At 52.1% G+C, this 12,479-nt stretch overlaps 1 protein-coding gene across 1 annotated transcript in view; it reads right to left on the bottom strand.

The window, feature by feature from the left end:
• Positions 1-2,874: 2,874 nt before the first annotated feature.
• Col4a2 (collagen type IV alpha 2 chain) overlaps positions 2,875-12,479 on the bottom strand; it is a 137,131-nt gene continuing 127,526 nt past the window's right edge. Inside the window, exons 39-48 of the mRNA XM_075986138.1 lie at positions 11,314-11,385; positions 10,214-10,339; positions 9,565-9,681; positions 8,400-8,561; positions 8,208-8,306; positions 7,792-7,938; positions 7,535-7,651; positions 6,420-6,611; positions 5,312-5,598; positions 2,875-4,032 (exon numbers count right to left, since the gene is read on the bottom strand). Coding sequence (XP_075842253.1) covers positions 3,775-4,032; positions 5,312-5,598; positions 6,420-6,611; positions 7,535-7,651; positions 7,792-7,938; positions 8,208-8,306; positions 8,400-8,561; positions 9,565-9,681; positions 10,214-10,339; positions 11,314-11,385 — 1,577 coding nt within the window. The 3' untranslated portion in view covers positions 2,875-3,774. The remainder of the gene's footprint in view (positions 4,033-5,311; positions 5,599-6,419; positions 6,612-7,534; positions 7,652-7,791; positions 7,939-8,207; positions 8,307-8,399; positions 8,562-9,564; positions 9,682-10,213; positions 10,340-11,313; positions 11,386-12,479) is intronic.

The raw sequence follows: 12,479 nt of genomic DNA, 5'->3' as shown, positions 1-12,479 counted from the left end.
TTACCAGTGACTAGAGGTACGTGTCTCTGTCTCTCTGTGTGTTTGTGTGTTTCAACCTCCAGCCCCTTGCCTGAAGCTTGGGAACTGTATGGTAGCGCATAGAGCGCAGACAGGCGTTGTGCGCTGCAGGCCAGGAACCTGGGCTGTTGTCAAGGGGCCTTAAAAGCCTGTGGTTCGGGGCTGGAGAGATGGCTCAGTGGTTAAGAGCATTGCCTGCTCTTCCAAAGGTCCTGAGTTCAATTCCCAGCAACCACATGGTGGCTCACAACCATCTGTAATGGGGTCTGGTGCCCTCCTCTGGCCTTCAGGCATACACACAGACAGAATATTGTATACATAATAAATAAGTAAATAAATAAATATTTAAAAAAAAAAAAAAAAAAAGCCTGTGGTTCGGCATTTCACTCAGGTTTCAAGGTGCCCTCAAACACAGGGGCAGCTCTAGTGTTTCCCACTGCCCGTGAAGAACGGGCCACGCACAGGTCAGGGAAGTTTGGGGTTAGCTATGTCAATTTTTGGCTGCTGCCTGACTCGAGCCCCCATTTCCTCAGGTCCTGGGACCAGCTTTTTAAAAAGTGTATCATGTCTGCCCCTGTCTCCCTAGTGTAGGGAGAGCCGCTGACAGGAGACAGTCTCAGATCAGGGCCCAGCTCCCACTTTGCCTACTACATAGTCTTATTGTCTGTGTTTTGCGGACGCTCTAGAGACAGAGGGAGAGAATCTCTCACTGAGCATGTCATCAGGTCCTTGTTCCTGACGGTGGTCCCCAACTGTGCAGAGCCACCACTGGAGGGATGACCACAGATCTCTGAGAGACCCAGGAACCCAGAGACCTTAGTTGGGTGTGGGGTCCTTTCTTCAGGCATTTGTGTCCCTTGAAGGTACACTGGCACCAGCCAGAGGTGGGGTGGTCCCGGCAACACTTCCTGTCTGTGCTGTGCACCCTTGGCTGGCGTCACTGCTCTTCAAGCCTCCACAGCATGCAACCCCTTGTCCTTCCTACCCGGGTTCTCCCGGGCCTCACGGTCAACTCAGGCAGAGTGCGCAGGGCACACCAACACACAAAGTCCCTGGGTGCTTGTCTTGGAGATAGGCCCAGGCTTCCCGTCAGGTCACTGACTTGTCTGTGGGGCTTGTGGGGCTCAGCTTACTGCACCTGGAACCTGTTGCCTTGCCCCTCAGAGGAAGTCCTAGAAGTATGCCTGTCTGCTCGTCCTGCGGTGAGTACTGGAGGCTCACAGATTGCCAAGGGCCTCTCAGGCTGCTGTGTGTTGGTAGCTAGCATGAGCCCAGTGTGCTCTCAAGCCAAACACTCTCCGCATCCTGCTCTCCCCAGACTGAAGGGGAGGTGGAGCCACTAGGAGCAAATGCAATTAATCTGCAGGTCCTAGGCTGTACTCTGCTGGCTGGAGTGGTTTTTGTCTTGAATGTTTCTCCCGTCTTTTTTTTTTTAAATATTTATTTATTATGTATACAATATTCTGTCTGTGTGTATGCCTGTAGACCCCATTACAGATGGTTGTGAGCCACCATGTGGTTGCTGGGAATTGAACTCAAGACCTTTGGAAGAACAGACAATGCTCTTAACCTCTGAGCAATCTCTCCAGCCCCCGTCTTATAGGGGGCTCTCCTCTGGCCCAGGACAATAATTTAGCAGCCCTCATTTCTTGATTCATGTCTCAATCAGTTTCTCCCTGTGGGGAGTCACATAAGCCCTGGTATAGCTCCTCCTGGAAGAAGGGAGATATTAAATCCCTAGGGATGCTCAGGGCCCTCCCACCATGTCCCATCACAGGGAGAGGCCGGGCCTGTCTCTCAGGGGAGTGAATGGCTCTGTAGGAATCACTGCCATGCTCGGGCACTACCATGGTACCCAAATCTACCCAGCTGCCTCCACCCCATCCTGCGCTTGGACACAGAGCACTTCCTGTTACTCCTGCATTTGGCAGAAGTTTATCTGCAGGAGGTGTTGGGGCAGGGGACTATCAGGGTCTGTTTGGAGCCAGGGAGGACTGTGCGGCTTCACAATGGGGCCTCCAGTCCTTGCATTCCATCCTCCCAAAGGACACCGTGTTAGCTATATTTCTATTGCTGTGACAAAACACCATCACTAAGGCAATTTATGAAAAAGTATTTAATTTGGCTTATTGTTTCGGGGGGGGGAGTCCATGGTGTGGTGTGATGGAACAGCCTTATCGTTTCGGGGGGGGGAGTCCATGGTGTGGTGTGATGGAACAGCCTTATCATTTGGGGGGGGGTCCACGGTGTGGTGTGACAGAATGGCCTTATCGTTTGGGGGGGGGAGTCCATGGTGTGGTGTGAAGGAACAGCCTTATCGCTTGGGGGGGGCGCGGAGTCCATGGTGTGGTGTGAAGGAACAGCCGAGAGCTCACAGCTTGATCCATAACCACAGAAAGGACCAAGAATCCCATGAGCCTTTAAGACCTTGAAGCCTGCTCCCAGTAGCAAATCCCCCTCCAACAAGGCCACATCCTAGGTAGACTCTAGAGCCTGTCAGTGACCAAGTTGTGTCCCAGGGAGTGTTCCTTTCAAATGCTGAGAGTAGAGTTGGAAGCCATTTGGGGACCAAAGTGACCTTGGAAATGTACTTGAAGGGCATAGAGCCTCCTCACTCAGATGTGTGATTCCCAAGATAGTTCTGTAGAAATGAGTGATAAAATACAGACAGGGACCAGATTTGCCCAGAGACATGCACATGCTAAGATAGGTGGATCTCTGGGGTTGGCTGGCTGGCCGGCCTAACCGGCAAAATTCCAGGCCATTATACATACGAGCACCCCCCCCCCTCTCTCACACCATTATACATACGAGCACCCCCCCCCCCTCACACACACACACACGTAGTCAGTCAAATACTCAGCATATCTTTTATTTGTGGTGTTACACAGGAAAGGCTTAAAAAGCTTGCTGCGTTGGGGGGAGGGGTGTTTAAGGTGACATAGGTTGTGGGACGCCACTGTGAATGACTTGCTAAATGTACCTTCCAGCAGATGCTGGTGTAGGTTTGGCTAGAGCCAGAGCCATGTGCCATGGTCGGGGTCTTAAAAAGGCAGGTCCATCATGTGGGGACTTAGGAGGTAGCAGCTATGATTTGGTAGAAAATAATACTGCCATCCCCGCCGCCAAGGAAACAGGCTTCGTCAGATCCTTGGGTGGAAACAGGTGGCAGTGAGCCTCAGGTCATTGGCCAGTCCCCCTGGCTGTCCTGAAGGGTCTGCCTCATTCTAGGAAGACAGTGAAGGAAGGGGAGCCACCTGCAGACAGCGGAGGCACAGGGACACACAGACAGTTACTGTTGGCTACCGTTGGTGGCACAATGTCCATGTCTTACATGGTGAGCGCGAGCTCCCTGGGCTGCTCCCATGCTAGCAGGGCTGAGACCCACGGGTGCTAGGACCTGGAGACCTGGTGCCCACTTGCTGATAGGCAGTTGGTGTGAGTGCTGGTGCCGGGCTGCTTTGGAAGTTTCTTTTTAAAGAAAATACTAAGATCAACTTTGGGGTCAGCATCTGAGGTAATAAGTTAAGAGTAAGCACCAAGCTGGGTGTGGTGGCACACACCTGTAATCCCAGCACTTGGGAAGCTGAGGCAGGAGGGTTGCCACAAGTTGGGGGGCCAGCCTGGGTTATGTAGTTCCAGGCTAGACAGGGATAAAAAGTGAGACACTGTCTCAAACAAAAAAAAAAGGAACAAAACCAGAAGGAGCACCAAAGAGGCCTTCCCACGTGGCTGCCGGTGGGCAGGGTGGCCGGCTTATAGGTTCTTCATACACACTTGGCAGCGGCTGATATGTGTGCGGATGAGGCCGGCCTTGAGTGTGTCGGCAGATGGCGTGCCCTGGAAGTTCTGTTCGGGGATTGTGGTCAGCCAGAAGCTGTACTTGTTAGCGTAGTAGTGGCAGGTCCCACGGCCTCCGTTACACTCAATGAAAGGGGTCGCACGGAAGTCCTCCAGACAGCTACCTGGCGACACCAGCGACTGACCGCCACCTTCGTCCCCAGCCGCCGTGTGCTGTGCAGAGAGAGAGACGGAGCGTGTTAGGGGCCACGTGCCGGAAACACCCAGGCACCTGGGCTGAGTGTGTATTCATCAGCTTTAAGGCAGATGCTCACTATGTTGCCCTAGCCCTGGGATCAAATGATCGCTCGTCCCTTAGTGTCCTGAGTAGCTCAGATTAAGAGCACGCATTACCACGCCTCGTTTTTGCAGACTCTCAAGTTGCCCGGGACTGGCCTCAAGCTCTCTGCATAGCAGAGGGCGACTTTCAGTTCTTGTTCCCCTGGCCTTCGCTTCCCGTGAGTGAGGCTTACAGGTAGGGGCTCCTGCGCCCAGCTTATCTGGTGCTGGAGCTAAAGTTCAGGGCTTTGTGCTTGCCAGTGGAGGACTCCACCAGCCAAGCCACACCCCCCGTCCTTCTTTGTTCTCTGTCAACACAGACCCTGAGGACAGTGCTCTGCCGTAGGGTGCACAGCAGTGCTGAGGTTGCTGGGCCTCATGTCCAGAGTTGCCCTGATGCTGGAGGAGGGTGTTGCAGGTACAGACATGGCATAAACCACAGCACCCATGACTGGCTGTGTAGTGAAAGCGGCAACTCGGAAGTAGGCACAATCTGTAGATACGGCTGACTACATTTTGGTTAAACAAAATGTAAAAGGCTATCATTCATTCAAAATGCCCAGTAGATGAAAAGAAAAAAAAAAAGAAAAACACCAATCCTGAAATAGGTAGGGGTTGTGAGCTCAGGTTTGTAAGCTGAGGCAGGAGATTGCCAAGAATTCAAGGAGAGGTTGGGCTACAGAGTGGGACTCTTCCGAAAGTTCCTTCCTTGCTGGCACATGGCTCTGTTAGCCCACATCAAGCTGAATTAAAGTCCTCAACTCCTGTTCCAGGTGTCCTTGTATGACACACAACTTGAGCAATTGTCCCCTATGGTGTATGTGTGTGCGCATGTGTGTTTCTATGGAGGTCACAGGTTCAAATTGGGTGGTTATTCAATTGGTTTCCACTGTATTTTTTTGAGAAGTGGGTGTCTCCTTGGGTCTGGCGCTTTCTGGCTAGTCTGGCTGGGATTCTACTGTCTGTCTCCCAGCACTGAGGTTACAGGGTCACTCCACCTCACTGGCATTCACACGGGTGCTGGGCATCCAAACTTTATTTGCTGAGCTCAGATCTGCAGCCCTGATTTATTCTTCCAAATGCGTGTGCCCTCGTGCCCCAGCTAGGGTGGAGATGGGCAAAGTGGTGCCACGCGGTTCTGTGCTCGGAGAAGGGAAAAGCACTACATACATACCATGAGGAAGGAGTAGCCGATCCACAAGCTCCGCCACCCGGCAGGGCAGTGGGGTATAGAGACGTCTTGGCTGTGGACAGCAATGGCCACGGCTGGCGCCTCACACACAGAGCAGCGGCTGATGTAGGGCTTGATTTCTTCCTCAGCCACGGGCATCATGGGCAGCGGGGCCGTGGTGGAAAGCCAGTAGGACTTGTCGTTGCGGCTGGCGTAGTAGCAGACGTCCCCAGGGTTACAGTACAGAAAAGGCATAGTGCTGAAGCGCGCCAGGCAGGAGCCCGCCAGCCCTGCACGAGGAACACATGAGAATTCAGTCCTGCTGCTTCCACCAGGCCCAGAACAGGACTCCGACTCTGGCTGAGGCTCTTTCCAGCTCAGCAAAACGTTCAGTCAGACGGGTCCACCCTCAGCTAATCGGTGGGGTTTGAGCCCTGCCCTTAAGCTCCTGTTCCAACTGTTACTTTGCATCCTATCCTGGTTTGTCTTTTCTCCATTGCATCATAAAACTTACGATGGGGATGGGGCCACAATGGGAATGTCCACAATGCTAGAGCCTGGTTGGTACACTTCGAGGACCCGATGGCCCTAGTGTCACCAACACACGGCACACTCCAGCCTTCCACATGCACTTTGGCCCCCTGAGGGATGGCAGACAGGCTCACCCACTTTGACCTTGTGCGCTTTGTATTTTTTAATTCATGTCCTTTGAAGGCAACACATGCCTGTGGGTTTTTTTTTTTTGTGAGCATCTGTGTGGAAGGATTAAGTCCATGTCCTCACCTCTTTGTCTGGCTCCAACTTATGTTCTAGGTTTTGGGCGAAAAGCCATAGAATTGGGATGCAACTGGAGCCTCCAACAGAGAGAGCAATCTTGGTTAGAGCTACTTGCGAGGTGTGGATGCTATATCAAATTAAAAGCCCTCCATGAGGGTCCCAAGGCTGAGAGTGTGGTGACTTCATTCTCCATGGCCATCCCAGCTTCAGCTAAGCCTGGAGAAGGTGGTGGTCATGGAACTGTAGCCAGGAGAAGCTCATCTCAGAGGCTCACAATCTGACCGTGACCACCATTGAGCTAGGGAACAGAGTTGGGGCGTCACGTAGCACCTACCTAGGTCCTGGTTGTGGGCTTTCTCCTGGCCCTCGAAGTACAGTAGGCTGTACCCACTCCAGAGTTTGTTCATGCCCACGGGGCACATGGGCTCCTGGTCTGTCTGGCTGTGTTTCACCAGGAGGTAGCCGATGCTGACGCTGCGGCCTGGCATCCCTGGCAGGCCGGGGCTCCCTGGACGGCCTGGCTCCCCTAGGACCCGAGAGAAAGTGATTGCTATTTAACTGCCTGTGGGCACCAGGGCAGAGGACAGGATCCCAGTTCATTTATAGGATGCCAGGCTTGGGGCACAGGCTTTCTAGACTACAAGCCTCAGGAAAGACAGACCTAAACCAGCTCAGGAGGCCAACAGGACAATAACGATGGCACCAAACATGAGCAGAAAGGGTTGTGAGAGACGGTGGCTACAGGGGCGCTCCTCCAGGGAGAGCTGGGCGCATAGCAGAACTGCGGAACTGGGGAGCAACTAGGCCTCTTCCTCCCAGGACGGCCACTTCTCAGGGTGTTCAGGGTAGAACACTCTTTAGGAAGAGTAACACCCACCTGCTGTAACCACTGAGGGCCCCCGTTCTTCCCCGGAGACAGAGAGCATCTTGTCCTGGCAATCGGCCGTCACTGGGCCCTGTTACTACCATTCTCCCCGAGGCCCATCCTCCAGGCCTGCTTTTTTAAGACTCCCTTCCCATTGTGTCTTCACTCCTAGGAGTAGTTCTGATTTGCCCCTGCTGCAGGACGAGTCTCTCCGTGGCTACCCCCGGCTGCCACACAGGGCACTCCTTGGTGGGCCACTGTCTTCTGACTGACACTGGTGACACCCCTTGTGTTTGTTACAGCACAGCTTCCACTGCCACTCAGGTCAAGCTTGGGTTGATGAAAACAAATCTTTTTTATGGGGAGGGGGATAAAAATGGTTGTTACTTCTGCCCCATGTACTAACACTTTAAAGAAGTAACACAGGTCTGTTCAATGCCCATGACATGCTTGGGTTGAGACTACAGCTGGGTAGAAGCTTATTGAACCAACTCTGCCAGGCACCTGTCTGTCCCTCACCTGTAGACTGGTCAGGGTGTCCCCAGCCTCAACAAAACTGTCCTATAAGCCACCCAATCACGTACCTTCCTGGCCAATAGGGCCCTGTTGTCCCATGGGCCCTTGGTCTCCCCGAAACCCTGGAACAGCAGACACGCCACCTCTGCCCTGCGGTCCAGCCTTGCCTGGAGCCCCACGGAAACCTGTAAGACATTAAATAAGTGTATGTCACTGTGCTTAGCAATGTGGTGTTGAGCTGAAAAGGACGGACGTGGGTACAGAGCAGAACGGATGGGGGTCCTTTTCTTAGGGTGGGGCACAGGGACCCAGCCCAGAGCCCTACCCGGATCTCCAGGAGGGCCTTGAGGCCCTATCTCTCCCTGTGCACCGGGAAGGCCTCTCCTGCCCTGGGGGCCCACGATGCCAGGCTGAGTAGCAATCTTCTGGGGGACGCCTTGAATGCCTGGGGCTCCCACGGAGCCAGGAGCACCTGCAAGTCAAAGAGAAGCCATGAGTGTCAGGAACAGGCAACTGCCTCGTGTTTTCACTGTGACTTCACCTGCTTCTTCTCTGAAGGCACACGGGAACACACCTGAAAGGTCCCCTCACACTGGCCACTCAACACCCACCTTCCGCCAAGGCCCTGGGAGCACTGGAAGCCCACCTGGCTTTTCTCTCTACCCTTTAGAGAACGGGGTGCATGCCAGCGAGAGCCAGGTCCACGCTGTCAACCCCCCAGGCTCTGCGGGCACCACTCACCTGGGAATCCTTGGTCTCCTTTGGGTCCCTTGGGGCCTCTGTCACCCACGGTCCCAGAGGGCCCCGTGTTGCCCATGAATCCTTGCTCACCCTTGGGCCCTGCAATGAATACGGAACAGTCAGGACCAATGTACAGAACGGGGTCTGTGGTCCTCTGCCTGCCGTGCTCCCTGCTTCACATGACACTGTTACCTTTCTCCCCCGGAAGACCAACTACACCGGGCTGGCCCTGGGGCCCTGGGTCCCCAACCCATCCTTTCTGTCCAGGGAATCCTGCAGCTCCAGCGCTCCCCTCATCTCCTTTGATTCCAGGAAGTGCGTCTGATCCAGGTGGCCCTGGAGGACCTCGGTAGCCTGCGGGCAGAAGTCACAGTGCAAAGGTTACATATGGGTTGAGGAGCCCTGATCATGGACCCATGGCTTGCTGTGGAGGCTCAGGCATTATACCCAGTCATTGCCCTGGACGCAGCTTTTGGAGAGCTGGTAACAGCAACAGTATCTCTTATTTAATAACAAAAACCATCAACAAGACTTGTAACATAAATATTACCATTTTCAAGTTTTAAAGGACACGTCCTAGGCTTTCCCAGAGGCACTCAGCATCATTGATGGACTCCATCCTCACTAAACCACGACCCTCCACACCTTCCACGTCCCAGGAAACCACCTCCTCTCTGCCTTGTGGGACCTTCTATACCTGGAGCCATGCCATAGCTAGCCTCTGTGACTGGGAAACGTCACTGAGCATCCCCACCTCATCCCTGCCGGAGTGTGCGTTCAGAAATCCTATCCTTTTAGAGGTTGGCTGTTGTGCCGCAATGCACAAACTGCATTTTGCTTTTATCTTTTATTGATGATCACTTAAGCAGCCTCTGTCTCCTGTTTTATACAATGTCTATAGGGACACTGATGTTCAAATAATTGTTAGTCGGTAGCGTCATCTTCATGCCTTCTCCTCTTCCCCCTATTTTTGTTTTTCATATCTGCTCTCACTTTGTATTTCAAGCTGGTCTAAACTTGCTTGTACTCTAGGTGTTCTTGCCTCCTTCAAGGGCTGGGATTACAGGTGGTTGCTACCACCCAGCTCTGTCTCTTTTTAATACTTAGCTAGTTCCTGGTAGATGTGGTTGGTGGACACAGATTAAAGATACAAACCCTAAATGGTGAGAAAGATGAAAACTTGGAGCAGGTCTGAGGCCACCTAGGTGGGTACGAGGTTTATCCTGTCATGTGATGTTATGGGGACCGTGCGGTGTGGGTGATGGGTGGTGGGGGTACCCATTCCTTTGCCTGTCTGAACAGTGTGTGGAATACAACTTCTCCCCTAGACATATCACCCATTACAGACGCTGCCTACCTTCTAAGCCAAATATCCCTGGCGCCCCTACATCACCAGGTGACCCAGTTATGTTGGAGGGTGGAGAGATGCCGGGAAACCCCTGAAGTCCTGGGCTTCCTGCTGGGCCGCGCTCCCCTGAGGAGGAAAACAAAAGTCAGTTTAGCTCCATCTGCCCACTTTCAGGGATTTCCACTCCCCTCTCATGGTGCTCTCTCTAGATGAAGCATCCTCACAGAGGCTGAGATGGTGTCTTAGGACAGGGAACATTTCAGGGGAGGAAGACGCACGTGGCTGCCCAGGAGGTTGGAGGCTGACCATTAGCTCCTCTTAGCCACCAGCAGTCCTGAGAGCCCACTAGAGGCCCTCAGACACTGCCCTGAGAGAATGGCTGTCAGAGCCCATGAGGATGGGACGCTGGAGCCCACGACCACAGCTAATCCCCCATTCAGGGTCTCCAATATCAGAGGCAAGGAAGAAGGGAGAGCTTGTCCTCCACCAACTGAATGGGGCTGGAAATGAACCAGCATTGGAGTAAAATAAGTCAGACCACAGAGTTTAGCAACAGAGACGAGCTGGGAGTTTGTGCCTGGAGATTCCCCTCAGAGGACCTTGGACACGTAGTTTCCTTCATATGCTGTGGGGTCTACTCATGGAGATGGCTACTTACCTGGGGTTCCCCGCTCCCCTTTCTGCCCTGCAGGTCCCACAGGGCCTGGAAATGTATTGGGTTCTCCTCGGTCACCCCTGTCTCCAGCGGGGCCTGGGAAACCTGGGTCTCCATGGACATCAGCACCTGTGATACAATTATAACAGCAGTGGTTGGCACCAACTCCATCCATGCAGGGGAGGTGGCCTGTTGTGTGTGGTATGATGGTCCTCACAGTGTGGAGCAGAGAAATAGGCCGTAATCACGGTGCCTTCTAGCTCTGGTCTCAGCAACATGGAGACTCAGAAGGGATATCACAGAGAGCACAGTGGAACTCTCTATGGACAGAAGGCCTTGGCCTTCAGGGCGTCCAGTATCACAGCAACAGCTGACCACGCTTGGGGACCCCATCCCAGTCTCCTGGTTCTGGTGGCTGCTTTCATCCTCTGCCTTTATTGGGTTTTGAAAATTTGATCTCATTTAAAATATTTCCTGCTTACACATCAGGTGCTCAGAGCAAACTAAACAATACAGTCTCGCCGTGGCTGCCACAGCCTCAGAGTTGCTGTCATTTGCCCATTGATTAATTTCCCTGCAGGTGGATGACTAGTAGTGTAAAAATCTATAGTTTGGTCAAATAGCACTTATAGGATGATTTTCCCCCTTCTTGTTTAAATGTATTTTTAAAAATTTCCTGCTGGGCAGTGGTGGTGCATGCCTTTAAGCCCAGCACTCGGAAGGCAGAGGCTGACGGATCTCTGTGAATGAGCCAGGATTGATATATAGAGGAAAAAAGCAAAACAAAAGCCCCCCCCCCAAACAGCAACAACAATGACAACAACGATGACAACGACAACAACAATGACGACAATGACAACGACAACAGTGATGACAACAATGATGACAATGATGACGACAATGATGATGACAACGACAACGATGATGACAACAATGATGACAACAACGATGATGACAATGACAACAATGATGACAGCGACAACAGTGATGACAACAACAATGATGACAATGACAGTGACAACAATGATGACAACAACAATGACAATGATGATGACAACACTCCCCACTGAACACGGATGATTTTTATAGTCACCGCTGGATACCTGGGGATCCAGGGAAGCCTTTGGTGCCTGGCAGGCCGTGTAATCCACTGATTCCCCTGATTCCCGGAAAACCTGTGGGAAGTTATCATTAGTCATGCCATGTAGGACAACAGAGGGCTCCGGCTGGTTCCAGGACAACCCTAGCCTGCTTTGGCCATTGAGCAGCACTGACCTTTATGTGACAAGCAAACTGCCACTCTTGTGTGACCCACGAGCCTATGTGTGAACCCTTTTCAGACATTTTAGGATGTTTAGAACAGGAAGGGGACCCTGAGGCACTATTTCTGTGATGCCTGTCCTGGCGTATGCATGATTTATAAAAGCCGTTGGGCCAGTGAGATGGCTCAGAGGCTAAGGTGCTTCCATGACTGACAACCCGAGTTCAGCCCCTACACGGAAGCAGAGAACTCACTCTTGCAAGCTATCTTTGGCCTCCCCTACATGCTCCATGGCACACCCTGCTCCCGGTCAATTGTGTGTGCATGCACACACGATAAATGCAAGAGAAGAAAAGAAGTCCTGCTTGGAGCAGGGAGTCTGGTGTCACCTCTGTTCTCTCCATTCTTGAGCTTAAGCCTTTCTAAAGACACAGATGACCCCTGGGGTTGGGTATGGTCACGGGAGCCTAGCGATTTTGTGTCAGGGTCTTGTAACCTTTTTCATGAGCACACGGCAGCCAGCAATAGGACACGAGTACACCTGTGTATGTCCTTCTGACTTTCTCATATCCTGTGTAGAGTGGCTAAAGAAAGGCTAGAGACCTACCTCTTTCATAGACCTTGAAAGAACGGTACTCAACTTCATATGGAAAAGCAAAAAACCCAGGACAGCCAAAACAATCCTGTACAATAAAAGAACTTCTGGAGGCATCACAATCCCTGACTTCAAACTCAACTACAAGAGCTACAGTGCTGAAAACAGCCTGGCATAAAAACAGACAGGAGGGCCAATGGAACCAAATCAAAGACACGAATATTAATCCACACACCTTCGAAAACCTGATTTTTGACAAAGAAGCAAAAAATATCAAGTGGAAAAAAAGCATATTTAACAAATGGTACTGGCATAACTGGATATCAACATGTAGAAGAATGAAAATAGATCCATATCTATCACCATGCACAAAATTCAAGTCCAAATGGATCAAAGACTTCAACATAGCGCCA

This window comes from Microtus pennsylvanicus, chromosome 9 (genome assembly GCF_037038515.1).
Source record: "Microtus pennsylvanicus isolate mMicPen1 chromosome 9, mMicPen1.hap1, whole genome shotgun sequence".
NCBI classification, from domain to species: domain Eukaryota; kingdom Metazoa; phylum Chordata; class Mammalia; order Rodentia; family Cricetidae; genus Microtus; species Microtus pennsylvanicus.
This window is presented reverse-complemented; position numbering and strand designations above follow the sequence as displayed.